This window comes from Idiotropiscis lumnitzeri, chromosome 15 (genome assembly GCF_059441095.1).
Source record: "Idiotropiscis lumnitzeri isolate Australia: NSW breed Sydney's pygmy pipehorse chromosome 15, RoL_Ilum_1.0, whole genome shotgun sequence".
Taxonomy (NCBI): Eukaryota; Metazoa; Chordata; class Actinopteri; order Syngnathiformes; family Syngnathidae; genus Idiotropiscis; species Idiotropiscis lumnitzeri.
The window spans coordinates 15,525,499-15,542,734 of NC_142405.1; the positions used below are offsets into that span (position 1 = coordinate 15,525,499).

The 17,236-nt window shown below is 42.8% G+C and overlaps 2 protein-coding genes across 6 annotated transcripts in view; one reads left to right on the plus strand and one right to left on the minus strand.

The window, feature by feature from the left end:
* engase (endo-beta-N-acetylglucosaminidase) overlaps positions 1-17,236 on the plus strand; it is a 60,923-nt gene that overhangs the window by 41,833 nt on the left and 1,854 nt on the right. For 4 of the 5 annotated variants that reach the window (XM_088316193.1, XM_088316191.1, XM_088316194.1 and 1 more), the window contains 4 exons: positions 3,767-3,954; positions 4,055-4,194; positions 5,045-5,144; positions 9,662-9,773. In XM_088316193.1, coding sequence (XP_088172319.1) covers positions 3,767-3,954; positions 4,055-4,194; positions 5,045-5,144; positions 9,662-9,773 — 540 coding nt within the window. Of the gene's footprint in view, positions 1-3,766; positions 3,955-4,054; positions 4,195-5,044; positions 5,145-9,661; positions 9,774-14,236 lie in introns of all 5 variants that reach the window. The other variant, XM_088316196.1, reaches the window with a different exon arrangement.
* The window catches only part of timm29 (translocase of inner mitochondrial membrane 29), an 18,589-nt gene continuing 16,190 nt past the window's right edge, over positions 14,838-17,236 (minus strand). The window contains exon 3 of the mRNA XM_088316198.1: positions 14,838-17,236. This exon is cut by the window's right edge and continues 1,259 nt beyond it. The gene's annotated coding sequence lies outside the window, so the exon portion shown is untranslated.

The following is a 17,236-nucleotide window of genomic DNA, read 5'->3' on the forward strand; positions in this document are numbered from 1 at the left end:
AAGGCGTCTGGAAGCTAATCTGATTCCCTCGTAGTGCCCTCTTCGCCTCTGTGTATTCTTTGCATCTTTTCAGTACCTCAGGAGCATAATCGTGATCAAGAAACACCTTTCTCCCCTCGTAGATGAATCCCCTTTTCTGCCACGCTATCTTGATAAGTTCCTCTTTAGAAATCAGAAATCTCTTTTTTGTCATTGTACTCAAGTGTGCAACGAGATTAGAGAGCTCCCCTCTCCAGTTCAATACAACAACAATTCAGATAAATATATAAATTAGATAAATAAGAGAATAGTTAGTGCAATGGGAAATAATACTGAATAGGATATATAAAAACACATCACGTTGCTGTTCTGCAAGGTAAGGGTGGTCGTGTGTGTGTGTGAGAGAGTTTAGAATGGAGATGGCTCTTGGAAAGAAACTGTTTCTCAGTCTATTGGTCCTTGATTTGATGCACCTGTAGCGCCTGCCAGAGGGCATCAGGTCGAGCAGGTGTGAGTTTGGGTGCGTATTGTCTTTGACGATATTGAGAGCCCTGCTGAGGCACCGGGAGGTGTAGATGTCCGACAGTGAGGGGAGAGGGCAGCCAATAATCCTTTGCGCTGTTTTGACCGTCCTCTGGAGCCTCACTCTGTCCGCCTAAGTGCAGCCGCTGTACCAGGTGGAGACACAGTACGTCAGCAGGCTCTCGATGGACGAGTGGTAGAAGGCCAGCAGCAGCTTCCTGTCCAGGTTGAATTTCCTGAGGACTCTCAGGAAGTGCAGACGCTGGTGGACCTTCTTTACCACTGCTGTGGTGTTGTGTGTCCAAGAAAGGTCATCGGAGATCTGTACTCCGGTTATTCCGGTAACTTTGTAACTTCATCACGATGGACCTTGGCGGTGAATCTTTGGGGGGCTGGGACACAAGCGCTCGGTGTGCTCTTTCTATCCTCATCTCAAACGAAGAAGGCAGGTCCAGTATCTCTCGGATGAGTTTCTCGACAAAAACGATCATAGATTCAGCGCTTCTCTCTGCTCCTTCGTTCACTGTGTGAATCCGGGCATTCTCCCTGCATTCGCGGCCCTCCGAATCCGTCATTCTCGTCTCCATCTGCCTCTGCATCTCGACGAGCTCCATCGTAGCTTCCTACAGACTTTGACTGTGCTCCTTCGCTTCCACAACCCGCCTCTCAATATCATTGATTTTGTTGTTTGTCTTCTTAATGTCCTCCTTTATTTCTTGCAAACTCTCAGAGTTCTCCCGGCGAAATTCCTGTATTTCCTGCAGGATAGTGTCCATGTTTGCCATATTCTCCAAAGGTCGCTGCGTTTCTTCTATTCCTTGAATCGGTCACGTTTTCCTCTCGGCTACATTTTCCGCACCTGTAGACACAGTCTGTTCTCCGGCTAGCTTAATGCCCTCTCCTATGAGTTTGGCCGCCTCGCTAGTTGGCTTCGCTAGCTGGCCTGTTAGCTTAGCCGACTCATTGTTCTCCTCGAAGGTGAAATCCACGTTTTTATTTGACACTTGACTTCTTCCCTTATTTTTTCTCATTGTCCTTACTATCACACTCTTATATTAGTGATCAATTTCTCAAATCGACTTGACCGTCGGGCTTTCTTGGTTCAAATGTCGGAGAGCTCGTTTATTATGCTGCTGCCATGTCGGAGTCGGTCACTGATGGTGTAGTGGTACACTCGCCCGAGTTGTGTGCGGGCAGCGTGGGTTCAGTTCCCACTCAGTGACGGTGTCTATGTCTACTCTGTGACTGGCTGGCGACCAGTTCAGGGTGTAGTGCGCCTTTAGCCCGTAGTCCGCCGGGATAGGCTCCAGCACCTTCCCGCGACCCTGTACAGGATAAGCGGCGTGGATAATGACATGACATGACATGACATGTCGGAGTCCGCCCGGAAGTCCACCTGTCTAATGAATATTCTATAAAATGTGTGCCTTTTTGCATACCCTTTTCAGTCCCTTTGTGATCCCAGGGTGATTTTGCTTTTATTATTAAAACATTTTATAGGGCAGTTTTTATTAACACTGCAACACTGCAAGTTTCCCCATTGTGGCCTTCTTTATCTTTATTCTATAGCGTTTTAAATATTATTGTCATATGCTCCCTTGACATTGTTGTATACTGCAGATCAGTTCTGTGCTGCTAGATCCCCTTTAAATGCATTAATTATTTTGTTGTCACTTTTCTCTATTTGGGCTTTTCCCAATGGTGTTTGGATTTGTAGTTGGTGTCATGATCTGTGAATACTGGCAGATGTTCGTTGATATCACTGATTAATAGCCTTATTTAACATATCATTTGTAAATTTGCTGTTGTCTATTAGATTGGCACCATGGCAGGTTGTTCAGCTGGCTATGGTGTTCTTTGGGTGCAAATTCATGCTCTATAATGTATTGAGAAATTAATCTGTTGATTTGTTTTAGTTTGGATTCATATGTTAAAGTCCCCACTAATCTTCACTATTTTGTGGTTTATTTTGGAGAACATTTCCTCCATCCACTCCTTAAAGAGGTCAATGTTACGACCTGGTGTCCGGTAGACCCATTGTAAATCTCTTAAATTAAACATTCAACCATATTAGCCACTTCAACTGACTGTTTTCAACCACCCTGAAAGTGAAGTACTTGTCTGCAGAGAATGCCACTCCACCACCTTTATGTTGCCAATCTAAGGGAATCCTTAGATATCCAAACAACACAAAGTCTGGCCGTTTTCCCATGTTTATCCATGTTTCGGATATTGCAATGTTGTTTTTTTGCATACCACCCTGTGAACTTAGGGTTTCAACAGCTTACATTTTTTGTTTTGTACGTATATGTGAACATACATTGGTTGTTGTGGCTGGTCATTCAAGGAGGGTAAGCTTGATATTTTTTTTATTTATTTATTTTTTTTAAATAAATCCCCACCTCCCCCACCTACATTATAAATGTCCTTATTCATTCATAACTAAATTCTACCTGCCGTTCCCATTGATAACCACAGATTAACATGAAAAAACAAAAATCTCATGCAGTAAAAATAAAAATAACATGTTATCATCCCTGCAGTACAGTTTACAAGCCATAAAACAAATTCAGACCCCTGGAGTTAAATATTGTTTCTTTAGTGTGTCTTTTCAAAATACTTACCTCTTAGTTTTTCTTTAAGTTGAGGTGTATCAGCAGCACCTTTTAAGTACTCGTCATCTCTGTGACTGCTCCTAAAGCTTTTCTTCCTAATTTAGAAGGACATGACTAGTTGCTTTAATTCTCCACACATCCATCGCTGATGAATAATTATTTTGGGGGTGAAAAATTGTGACAAGTGTATACAATTACACAAGGTACAAAATACCCACATCTCAACAGCACAAAACACTAGTCATGTCCACATACTGTTTCGCCTTCTATACTGGAATTCAGGAGTAATTAGAAGAAATCGGCGCTCTTGCCATATGCACCTCACGCGTCCGTCACTTTCCTTAAACCAACTGACACAACTCCTCATCAACAGTAGCCACTTCCTGCCACTCAATGCAACCTTCAAATATAACAGCAGGGGGTACAATAACCCAAAAATATGGAGTTTTAGTGAATAACATACATTGTCATTTTACCATTATGGAGAAAGGAACATTATTTTTAATATTACCATAAACTTAGACACAAGTGTGTTACAATCTTGCTTGCTCACTGGTGGTGCTTCTGCATGATTCTCACAGTTTTAGAGAAATCGCCAATGGTAGGTTGATCAATTCAACGCCTGCCTCATTTTTGCCCTTGCTATGCAGCGTGAAACAGAGAAGAATTGGTTCAACTTGACTGCCCAGGAAATCCAGCCATGGTACTACCATGAACAACTGGAGGGTCATGGCTGGGTTAGGAGCCGTGGCTGCCCAGAGGATGCCTGGAATGGAGGCTGTTCACTGCTCCTAGATGGTCTCATCCCTCCCAGACAAATATCTCCTATCTGTGCCAAGTCTGTCTTAATTTTACTCAGCCTTACATCTTACATCATCCTCCAGAGGAATATCATTGCTGCTTTAACTTGTCTTTTCTTGTCCTTATTTAACTTACAGAATATTATCTCTCCATGTGCCTCTATCCAACACGCTGCTCAGTGTTGTATACAAGTCATCTTCTCAAGTTGCAGTTTCAATTGAGCTCCTGATAACTGATGCTGGTCTTAGTTCAGAGGAGCAAAACCAGGATATGAACTGTAGGTTTCTGACACTACTATTCTAAGACATAATGAGCTGGGAAGTCTGTCACCATCCCTTATATATCTCACTAACACCTATAAAACTATATAATAACTCATTTCCCATCTTTTCTCTTAATTTATTTTTGAATTTATTTTCATTTTAGTTTAACTTATGAACTCATTAAATGCTAGCCATTTGCAGCGCAAACAAGCCCCCGATTGCCAGCCATTATAGAGGAGTTTGACCCATCTTCGAAGGCCCACAGAATATTGTTTTCTTTGGCGATAAGGCCATGGAACCTAACAAAAGAAAGATTAGACTCTCTTCATTCATCAGAAAAATAAATATTTAGACAATTTGTCATTCTTTAGTAATCTGCAGTAGAACATAGCCTAGTTTAATTGAAAATCCTGTTTCTGGAGAAAAAAAAACTGAAATCTAGGGTTTTATGAAAAGAGCCATGTCAAGTAAAACTTGAACTTTGACACCAGTATTTTTCACTTTTATGACAGCTCAAATATATAACCAGTACTTTAATTCTAAAAAAAAAACAATGCACCCAAAAAAGCAATTTTGATGGCAAAAACTGTGTAGGCGTGCATGTGTGTGCCTCTGTGTGTCCGTGTGTGTGAAATCAGAAATCTTCAAGTTAATACAGTTGGCATGGCAGCATGGCACCTGTCTGTCTGTCTTTTCCTCCTTTTTAAATTAGGTTGTCTTTGCGAGATTCCTTTCCTTGATTTAAATAATATAAATGTAATGTCTGCAAAACATCAGTCCAAAAACCAGGAAAAGGGGAAAAACGTTTTCATGGCACTTTGTGCATTTTATTAAATATAATATTACTACATTTTCTGTCTGCAGTAACAAGTGTGTCTCCAGTTTTTCTCCATGAGGACCACAAATTAATTCAGGGGTTTCCTCATCTACATGAGAATTGGAATAATACAGGTTGGACTGTCAGGTAAGACAAATATTATTGTCTTTTATATATACAGTGAACCCCCGGTTATCGCGGTTAATGGGGACCGAGACCACCCGCGAAAACTGAAAATCCGCGAAGTAGTGTCGCACCTTCAAAAAAAAAAAAAAAAAAAAAAAAAAAAAATAAAAAAAACACAGTGTATATATATATATATACTTCGCACCTATATATATATATATATATATATGTATATATATATATATATATATATACTGGTAGAGAGAGAGAGAGTGAAATTCATGTTATAACAAAAAAACAAATATTATTAAAACTTATTTTTTTATTCCCCAGCCATTATTTTTGTATTTATTCAATTACTTCTTTTTGTATTTATTTAATTACTTCGACTTTTACCTGCTGGTACGCCGTCCGGTGTGCCCTGTGAATGTTATGATCCTCCAGCAGAACTGGAGGATTGAACAGGACTCTCCAAACGCAGACACGGGAAAAAAGGTGGTGATACAAAGATAGTGTAGCGACTTTGTAAATAGTTCAAGGGTTCTGTGTTTTCCTCTTTTCTGTGGAGGCTGTGAAGGCAGCAGGGGAGTGAACGTTATGTTGTTGTTGTGTTGCTCTCTCTCTGATCGGCGTGGTTGCGGCCAACAGCAGCCGTTTTTGGCTTAATAATAAAAGCGTTCGCTGATGGACAAATTGGCCTGATTTATTATACAACGTTACAATATTTATTATAATCACAATATAGTCAGTGTAATCAGCGCGTCTCGCAGCAGCTGATGGCATGGCGCGAGATGATCGCTGGAGGAACGCCCACACAGCTGAAAAAAACAAAAACACACGCGGCATGACAGGCACGGATCATGACAGTGAAATGAAAGGTGGCATTCTTCATTTATTTATTTATTCATTCATAACTGACAGCCTCGCTCTCCGCCGTTGCCCGGGCGGAAGGTGCTCCTATTCGGCTTAACTACCACGCACACCGGCCGGTCTCCTTCGGAGCTCACGCACGGTCCCGAACGAAGCCAAATGTCGCCGCGCGAGTGCCCGGGCGGAAGTTGTTTATCTTCGGCTTGACAGCCACACACGCCGGCCGGTCTCCTTCGGAGCTCACGCACGGTCCCGAACGAAGCCAAATGTCGCCGCGCGAGTGCCCGGGCGGAAGTTGTTTATCTTCGGCTTGACAGCCACACACGCCGGCCGGTCTCCTTCGGAACTCACGCACGGTCCCGAACGAAGCCAAATGTCGCCGCGCGGAAGTTGTTTATCTTCGGCTTGACAGCCACACACGCCGGCCGGTCTCCTTCGGAGCTCACGCACGGTGTCCGATCGTGTCCGTCGCCACCAATCGTGTCCGGGGGAACCTGCTCTTCTTCGGCCACTCTCTTCTTCGTCCACTCTCCTCTTCGGCGCACGACGGCCGTCTAACCGCTTCAGCGCCCCCTTGTGCCGCTCGGCGAAACTACAATACTCCCGAATATTTTTTAGACCCGCGAAGCACTGAACCCGCGAAAGGTGAACCGCGAAGTAGCGGGGGTTCACTGTATATATATATATACACAGTAATACCTCGCTACTTTGCGGTTCACCTTTCGCGGGTTCAGTGCTTCGCGGGTCTAATAAATATTAAAATATTAAAAACTTTTTTGCCCGGGCACGATCGGCGCTCTCCATTCGCTCCGCTCCGCGGGGGCATTGTAGTTTCGCCGAGTGGCACAACGGGGCGCTGGAGCGGTTAGACGGCCGGCGTGCGCCGAAGAAGAGCGTGGGGGAAGAGGAGAGTGGACGAAGAAGAGCACGTTCTGGGCACGATCGGGGGCGACGTTTCGCGCGGTTCGGGACCGCACGAGAGCTCCGTAGGAGGCTGGCCGGCGTGCGTGGCAGTTAAGCCGAAGAGGAGCACCTTCCACCCGGGCACGAGCGGGGCGACATTTCGCTCCGTTCGGGATCGTACGAGAGCTCCGGAGGAGGCCGGCCGGCGTGTGTGGCAATTACGCCGAAGAGGAGCACCTTCCGCCCGGGGCATGAGCGGGGCGAAATGAAACCGAGTTCAACCGAACGGAGACACGCTTCGGGGGAGCAGGTCCGGCGTGCGTGACAATTAAGCCGAAGAGGAGCACCTCTTCCGCCCGGGCACAAGCGGAGCGCGAGGCTGTCAGTTATGAATGAATGAATAAATAAATAAATGAAGAATGCCACCTTTCATTTCACAGGGCACACCGGACGGCGAACCAGCAGGTAAAAGTCGAAGTAATTAAATAAATACAAAAAGAAGTAATTGAATAAATACAAAAATAATGGCTGGGGAATAAAAAAATAATAAGTTTTAATAATAATCTGGGTGTTTTTGTTATAACATGAATTTCACTCTTTCTCTCTCTACCCGTATTCTATATGGTGTACTGTATACAGGGGGGTATACTGTATACCTGTATAGGTTTTTTTAAGCATTTTTGAAGGGGCGCCGCTACTTCGCGGATTTTCAGTTTTCGCGGGTGGTCTCGGTCCCCATTAACCGCGATAACCGGGGTATTACTGTATATACATATATATATAGAGTGAACCCCCGGTTATCGCGGTTAATGGGGACCGAGACCACCCGCGAAAACTGAAAATCCGCGAAGTAGCGTCGCACCTTCAAAAAAAAAAAAAAAAAAAGACAAAAAAAAACACCGTGTATATATATACTTCGCACCTATATATATATATATATATATATATATATATATATATAAATATATATATAGGTGCGAAGTAGCGGCACACCTTCAAAAATGCTTAAAAAAAAATAAATAAAATATATATATATATATACTGGTAGAGAGAGAGAGAGTGAAATTCATGTTATAAGAAAAAAAATTATTATTAAAACCTATTTTTTTATTCCCCAGACATTATTTTTGTATTTATTCATTACTTCTTTTTGTATTTATTTAATTACTTCGACTTTTACCTGCTGGTACGCCGTCCGGTGTGCCCTGTGAATGTTATGATCCTCCAGCAGAGCTGGAGGATGGAACAGGACTCTCCAAACGCAGACACGGGAAAAAAGGTGGTGATACAAAGATATTTATTATAATCACAATATAGTCAGTGTAATCAGCTCGTCTCGCAGCAGCTGACAAGACGATCGCTGGAGGAACGCCCACACAGCTGAAAAAACAAAAACACACGCGGCATGACTGGCACGGATCATGACAGGCACGGATCATGACTGTGAAATGAAAGGTGGCATTCTTCATTTATTTATTTATTCATTCATAACTGACAGCCTCGCGCTCCGCCGGTGCCCGGGCGGAAGGTGCTCCTCTTCGGCTTACTGTGACGCGAGCATGCCCTCCTTCTCGGGAGCTTCCATTCGGTTAAACTTAGGGGCCGCTTGGAACCGCCCGTGCCCGGGGAAGGTGCTCCTCTTCGGCTTACTGTGACGCGAGCATGCCCTCCTCCTCGGGAGCTTCCATTCGGTTAAACTTAGGGCCCGCTTGGCACCGCCCGTGCCCGGGCGGAAGGTGCTCCTATTCGGCTTAACTACCACGCACGCCGGCCGGTCTCCTTCGGAGCTCACGCACGGTCCCGAACGAAGCCAAATGTCGCCGCGCGAGTGCCCGGGCGGAAGTTGTTTATCTTCGGCTTGACAGCCACACACGCCGGCCGGTCTCCTTCGGCCTTCGGAGCTCACGCACGGTGTCCGATCGTGTCCGTCGCCACCAATCGTGTCCGGGGGAACCTGCTCTTCTTCGGCCACTCTCTTCTTCGTCCACTCTCCTCTTCGGCGCACGCCGGCCGTCTAACCGCTTCAGCGCCCCCTTGTGCCGCTCGGCGAAACTACAATGCTCCCGAATATTTTTTAGACCCGCGAAGCACTGAACCCGCGAAAGGTGAACTGCGAAGTAGCGGGGTTTCACTGTATATATATATATATATATATATATGTATATATGTATATACATATGTATATGTGTGTGTGTGTGTGCGTGTGTGTGTGGGGGGTTTGTGGGGGTGTGTGTGTGCGTGTGCGTGCGTGCGTGTGTATGTGTATGTGTGTGTGTGTATGTGTATATACACACCTTTGTGTGCCCTGCAATTGGTTGGCAACCAGTTCAGGGTGTCCTCCGCCTACTGCCCGAAGATAGCTGGGATAGGCTCCAGCCCCCCCGCGACCCTAGTGAGGAGAAGCGGTACAGAAGATGGATGGATATATATATTATATTATTTTAACATTTATTTTTCATTTTTACTTGAGGGGTGATTTACGCCTCTTATTACACCTTTGCGACCCCGGCTCGCAGGCCACCAATTATTAGTGAGTTGACGGCCTGGACTCTTAGCTCAGCAGTTAGTGCTCGCAAGACTAATTAAACCCAACCAGTTGCACATGTTCACCGCCGATATTAGATGAATGAAACTAACTCTGTCTATGTTCAGTAATTAATGTCTAACAAATTGCCGCTCCCCACACCACAATCGGGTACTCCGCGTAGAAAATGTATATATTTCACCTGATTCAAGTCTAAATTGTTTCTTGATTCCCATTCTAGGTATTCTAAATTGGACCTACAAGGCTGTATCCTGAGAGAAGTCTGTGTTAACATACAGTTAATTGGAGAGCCTTCTGACACAACTTTCAGCTGCAGAATGGGAGAAATTATGGTGAGAAAGTTATCATGTTTCGTGAGACAAAGAATACATTGGACTAATATATGGGTGAATCCAAGATGACATATTGTAAAGTCATTTTAACTGCTTATTCAAATAGTTGTAGTGGCTGACCAAGTGTGAAATTACACAGCAAACAAAATCTTTTTTGTGCTGCCTAGTTGCAATGTGTTTTTGAGCAAGTGGTTTTGAATATTTGTGTTTGGCATTGTGTACACTGCCTGGGTCACACAGTCTGATCCATCAAACTAATTGATAAGTGTGATTGACATACTGATGGACTTGATTAGTGGGCAAATATTCAGCATTTTCTAACAGCTGATATGCGATCAATTTAAAAATGACATGTTTTGGCCCTGATGCAAACACTGTCTGCCTCTGTCTGCTGTGCCTACTCTAGCACACTTGGATTGGTTACCCATTAAAGGAATCATCCAGCCAAGATAGTTTATTTTCAATAACAAGCCCAATTTATGTATCCTTTTTTTGAGGAAAATTATATTCGCTTGCATTTTCTATTTTAACACTTTATTTTGGAGAAATCAATATAAAGCAACTAAGTAGTCTTGCTAATGAACATTATGGCCTCGCCCCCCTCCCATCCCTCAGTGTCCTGCTGGGAGTCATGGGAGGAACCAATCACAATTTGTACATTCAAAATAAATGTAAATGTGTTGTTTATAATGTCAAAATAACTGGACCAACCTGTCCCCAAAATGTATTTGGACATCTCTACTTCAGCCCACTCAAGCCTCTGAAAACGAAACGATTCTGCTTTTCGCGGCTGACTTAAAAGTTAAATGAGGAAATGAGCAGATTACATGCACTTTCAAACATGTATTGTCTGTTTTCTTCAATAAGTCACCAAGATACGCAAATACAACACGTTCCAATTAGCTTTTCAAAAGGTTGTTAGTAGGTTGTTATATATTAGATTTATATCCTTAAGCGTTTGCTTGACTATTAGTCCTCTCAGGGAGTACGCATACACCACTCATCCGAAAATTATGCGTCCAGTGCGGCCATGCTAAGCTGTGCTATTGGCCTCCTCACTGGAGCTACTGTTGTTACACATAGGGGGTGTAAACATTCATGCCTGACTGCCGGCTGCCTCCTGACACTTTAAAAAATTAGCTAAATGTGCGAAATATAACCAGTAGGGCTTTGTGTGCGCATTCTTGCTCTTGTCCACTTCAACCTGTGTAAGTGGAGAAGAGATTGGCAATGTATTTTTCATTTTGGGAAGGTGACAAAAGGAGCTCACATTTGATTCCAATAAATCCAAAATATTGTGAAGAAGGCTTTTATACTTGTACAGGTTGACGTGGACAAGAGTAGTGTATGTGCATTTGAATTTTGGGGGCAATCCGTCTCAGTTTAAGACAACAGAACTAACAAACCAAGCAATATTTCCATCCTTGCGTTCTTTTTCGAATTTACTGCTAATTTATATTTCACCATATGGAAAGTGCTTTGTTACAGCTACATCAGTTGTGAAATTTGCTATATAAATAAAGTTGTTTTGTATGTTATTGTATTGCTGTGATTGAAAAAATAACTAGCTCCAAAATGGGCCTGGCAATTTGTCATGAATATCATCACAAAGAAGACATTAAATTGCTAGTCTTTTAGGGGTTGGATTTTAGTACTGATATAATTTTTACAATCAAACCTATTATTTAAGTGCCAATGTTAACGTCAATCGAGTGTCCCTTTCAGTGAGCCAGTGAACAATGAAAGCTTTGCATGCACAGAAAACATGCCTCATGCATATGCTCACAGTGCTCTCGCACACGTGGAGGTGAGAAAAGTTTTGCCGGATAGAGATAGTCCAGAGAGTGGATATGTTTCAGTGGTAAATTAAGGCAGCCGACTCTAGTTAAATTGTAGTGAAATTAACTCATAAACGTAATAGTCAGGTTTAATCACCTGAGCATATTCTGACCACAGACAATAAATAAAAGGAAGACAAGAGTTTATCTTTATCTCTCGTAAGGAGAACTAACTTTGTGCTCAGTTACAACTCCAAATTCGCTCTGAGACACAGTACCCCGAGCCCTCTATTTTATTGGGGAAATCCCGAGGTACATAATGTTTTCCGCGCTAAGGAATTAAGGGGGGAAGAAGCAGTAACATGAAAAACATTTCAGACAATAAAGAAAAAAACAGACAATATTGGCAAACTGATAGGAGAGGCAGGTGTAAATTTTAGTGCTCGAGCACAAAAGGTTCAGTTTTGTTGATGTTGCAGGTTTGATCCATAGTCTTCCCGCATTCCGCTTCTTCTGAGAGATTTCTCATCCACATGTTTCAATTATAGGTCACACTATGGAACAATTGTTTTGCAATACTAAAAGAGTATAAATATTGGGGAACTTATTATATGTTTACTCTAACAGTAATTGTTTCATAAACAAAAGTAGCAGCACAACTGGCTCACAATCCCTCCAGAAGTGCCTGTTAATTGCTTGAATTTGCTTAGTGATTGTACTTCCAAACATGTAAACTCAACTCAACTTTATTTTTAGAGCACTTTAAAAAAAAAACTGCCGCAGCTTACAAAGTGCAATGTAAAAATCTTGACATATAAAAATAAACAGTTAATAATCATAAAAAAAGAAAAAGTAAACTCAATAATTTGCTGAAATAATGCCACGTTTCATGATGAGTCAAAAAACAAAGCATAAAAATGTGTTTTAAAATGAGTTTCAAAGATGGACAGAGAGGGGGCTTGCCGGAGAGCTGCCAACTGTTACGGATTGTCCATATTTTGTTACAGAAATTAGTGAACGCTAGCTGCCTTGTTATGGCCGTAATGTGATGTTCTGGATTTTATAAACAAATAAAAAAAATCTTGGGTCAGATTAGGGCTGGGCGATAAACCGAAAATTTACCGTTACCGATATGTATTACAATAACCGACATAATTTTGCCCATGTCAGTAAATTCTGTGTTTCAAAAAAAAGAAAAGTCTTTTGTCTGCGGCTATGTTCATGCCCCTTCTAGACGGCTACAGTGTGTGTAGTCACGTGACTCCACCCATCTGAACAAGAAAGAAAACTGACGTCGCGGTTGTAGCTGGCGATTCAAATCAAGAAGCAGCTGACACGGCTGAAGATGAAGTAAAGTTAGTTGAAGTTGGTCCTGTTGTGCTTGTCCCGAAAAGAAATTAGATATTTGTCGTTTGGACATATTTTGGCTTCCATAAAGACGATGTTTGAGCAAAAGAACACGAACTACGAAGTGTGTCGTAAGTACCCAAAACAGCGTGTCCAACCTTTTCTTTTTCACCACCTACAACACAACCATGGTGTTGACTTGGAACTTGAGCTGAAAGCTCAAAGTGAGAAGCAAGGTTCGGCAAGTGACAACAGCCCATAACGGAGGTGACACCATACGAGAAAACGTCTAAGAGGTGGACGCTATAGCCTAGCACATAGCTAAAGGTATAGCTCTTCTAGCTACAGTGGTGCGCACGGGATTTAAACGCGTCATGAAAGTAGCCGACAAGAGGTACGAAAAGATTTTTCGCAAACCCAATATGGACAACATCGGACGGGAGCTTAGACATGTCAAGCATTTTGCATCCACATCTGACTTGTGGTCGAGTCGCAACCTGGATCCCTGTTTCAGCCTGACTGTGCATTACATAGACGGCAAGTTGCGACTGCGCACCAGAGTACTTGAGACACCACATTTTCCTGATGATGCACACTTGTTTATTTGGCTTGCATTGACATTTTTTTCATTTTATTTAGCATTTTGTTTACAGACCACACTAGCTCCTTTGCACATGGCATTATTTATATTGTTTATAAGAGACCTTTGTACAAATCTAGGCCTGTGCACATGGCATTACAGCATCTTGGCGCAATAAAAAAAACGGTTAATATGCATTTCTTGCATTTAGTTTGATTTTGGTCCACGGGGGGAATTTATCATGCATTTATCGAGGTAAAATTGCTCAATTTATCGTGATATTGATATTATCGCCCAGCCCTAGGTCAAATTGCTCAAACAGGTTGAAAACTAGCAGAAATACTTGATAGATAATTGTGATCTATGTTTCACAACACACTGTAGGTGCCGCGTTCTTCTGTCGGTGGCTTCAGTGACGTAGTGCGTCACTGTTTACGCATGACCGTGGAAGCAAGCAGACGAACGACTGAAGCTCACCCCGATCGCTTCTAATTTTTAATAGATTCATATTAATGGTGAGGAATTAGGGCAGAAGCAAAAAGTGAAGCTTCATTGGCAAAAAAAATTGTCCGGTGTCAACTGTGTTCTAACAGCAACTTCATTCATCATAAGCCCCTTTTTCACCAAGAAGCCTGGAAACATTTAGTTCCTGGTAGTATTAATTCCTGGTAATACAAAGTTCTTATAGTGCGATTTGTAATTGTAATCTGTAATTGTTTTTTTATATACAATCGTCAGATGTTCCTTCTCTTTTTCAGTATTCCGTCAGCAACAACCAATCGGCGTCAAGAACATCCTATTTTGTCACACGTTGGAGCAACACAAAGCAGAAACACAACCAAATATTTTTTTTAAACTGTATCTCCCCATAGTATTTAACCTTTATTTTATTAGTTGTTGTTTTTACCCGTTGTAAGCTCTCTGGCGTGGTTTGAGAATTTGGTAAAGTTATATATTTCTATATTTGAATTTTCTTAATGTTTTGTGGGTGTGTTTTGAAACAATTCTGATACTGCTTATGATCAATTACAGCATCAATAAGAGTGACTAGTAGCGAGACTGATGCCCAATCGCCAGGCTACAATGGGTTAAGCTGTCTGTTATATCCAATCAGACAAGCGTGAACTACAATGGGTTAAACTGTCTGTTATATCCAATCAGACAAGCGTGAGCCCTTGAGTAGACACTGCTTATAATCAATTACAGTATCAAATAATATAATAGTCACAACTCATGATCAATTGCTATGACTTATTATTAACTTCAGGATCGCGGATCGTCGGCGACTTACATGGACAGCAAACACTTCACTGCGTTAAACAAGCGGCACATTTTATTTAACCCACAGTATAAAGTGTACAAGCAAGCAAGCAAGCAAGCAACGATTGTATTTCAGCTCATAGATTACATGCAATACATAAATCTCATTACCGTGTGCTGGAAGGACGGAGAGCCCCGGCGTCCTCAGTAATGCGAGCAAAAAATACGATGCTGGGCGTCCGCGCGTAGAACCCTCAGCCGACTCCACTTACGTTTTGCCTCCGTCACATTCTTATAGCCAATATCGCACCCCATCCCCTCCCGTTCGAGTGCGCTTTGATGGTTTGCATGGCCCTTCGCACAACCTTGGCCTTTGCAAATCCTTACTCCCTTTTTGATACTCCCTTTTTTCGTTATCGGCTGTACCTTTTTGCATGAGTCAGACATTCCTGGTGCCTTCAACCAACCTATTTAATTACTTAGGCCCTGTGCAAATTCCCTCCAATTATTCCCATTCTCGTAACACATAGACACAGACATCTACTAACGCGTGTATATAGGTATAAAATGGTTATTATGCAGCATTTATGTGGTAAAACAACAGTGCAGAGTTGAAGGGTTTGAGGCCTTTCTGTGTGGAGTTTGCATGTTCTCCCCGTGCCTGCACGGGTTTTTCCTCCGGTTTCATCCCACATTCCAAAAACATGCAAAGCCAACAGTCTCAAACTTACCGTATTTTCCGGGCCATAGGGCGCTCTTTAAAGTCCCTAATCTTCCCCAAAACAAACAAAGCGCCTTGTAAGGCGACGCGCCTATTATATGGACTAAGCATCACTCGCGACCATCAACCCTTTTACTCATTGGGCTGTTCGGAGTGCATGTTAGCACACCCTGCTGGACAAAGTCTGAGTCATCTATGCTTCTAATTGACCGTGACTTATACATTATGTGACTATGGTGTTTGGGTGATGGTGTAGGAGAAAGCTGGACAAAAGGGCAGCTGTCCACAATGTTGTAGTCTGTCTTATCATTTATGTTATTGCAAGCAAGAAACGTCCCAGGTTTAGACAACAGAGTGCAAAAAGCCCAAAGCACAACAGCACATCTCTCTTAACAGCCATGCACATCTCTCTAAACAGCCATGTGATTGGCTGAGTCTGAGTGGCTCCCAAGAAGCCATTGCTGTAATTGGCTAAGGCTGAGTATCTCCTAAGAAGCCATTGCTATAATCTTTTTGTGTTATTTTTATTTCTTTTGGGTATATAGATGGCATGAGAGATACATGTTTTGTGTTAATCTTATTTCTTTGTTTCATTGTTTGCTTGTATGCTGAGCTTTTTTTTAGGTTTGATTTGAAACCGTGACTCTAAGGAGTGTGGTGACCAGTGAACTCCCTCCCCTGACGTTGTCTAGTAGACTATTGCCAAGACACCTTTTATTGGTTAGAGTCATTGTTATTGGCAGTGATTCCTAATAGTTTCATGACATCTGTCATTGAAACAGGGTGATACCTCTGGCAACAATCCCTTAGGGGATTGAGTCCTGGTGAGCTGGCATCAGCTCGCGCGAGCAGCTGAGCTAGCGCGAGCAGCTGAGCTAGCGCCTTGTAGTGCGGCGCGCCTAGTATATGCATTAAATACGGAAATAGCACCCTCAACTGGTGTTGCACCCTTTGATGCAGCGCGTCTTATGGCCGTAAAAATACGGTAGGTTTTGAACTAGACAAAGATTTCAAGGTAGATCAGCAAATCTGTGCTGTTGTTTGATCCAATTTCTTTCATCCAGATTACTGTAATGCATTTCAATTTGGAGTCAGCGCCTCCACCTGGTCCAAAATGCTGCTGCTCGCCTCTTAACTGGCGCTCGAAAGACGGATCACATAACCCCAATCTTGGCCTCTCTTCACTGGCTCCCAGTCCACTTTAGAGTTTGCTTTAAGATACTTATGTTCATCTTCTAATCTTTAAATGCGTCCCAGTGTACCTCTCTGAGCTCCTCCACCCCTACACACCTGCTCGTTGCCTCAGGTATATGAATCAAATGCTGCCGGAGGTGCTAAGGACTAGCCGGAGCCTCAGGGGGGATCGTGCCTTTTCTGTTGCCGGTCCTTCCTTTTGGAATGAGCTCTGAAGACATTTCTATTCTTAGTTTTTTCGACTCAACATGAGACTGTCGCTGTTTGGCTATTATTTTGGTATCTGTTGTAAATCTGTTTGTGTTTTAAATTTGTGTTCTAATTACCTGGTAATTCATTTGACGGCATATGGAAAGTACTTTGTTACAGCTCCAGCTGTTGTGAAGTGCGCTATATAAATAAAATTGTATTGTATTGTATTGTGAGCGCGGATGGTTGATGGTTGTTCGTCTACGTGCCCTGCAATTGGCTGGCAACCAGTCCAGTTTGTACCCCGTCTACTGCTGGAAGAGAGCTGGGATAGGCTCCAGCACGCCTGCGACCCTAGTTAGGGGAAGCGGTTCGGATAATGGATGGATGGATA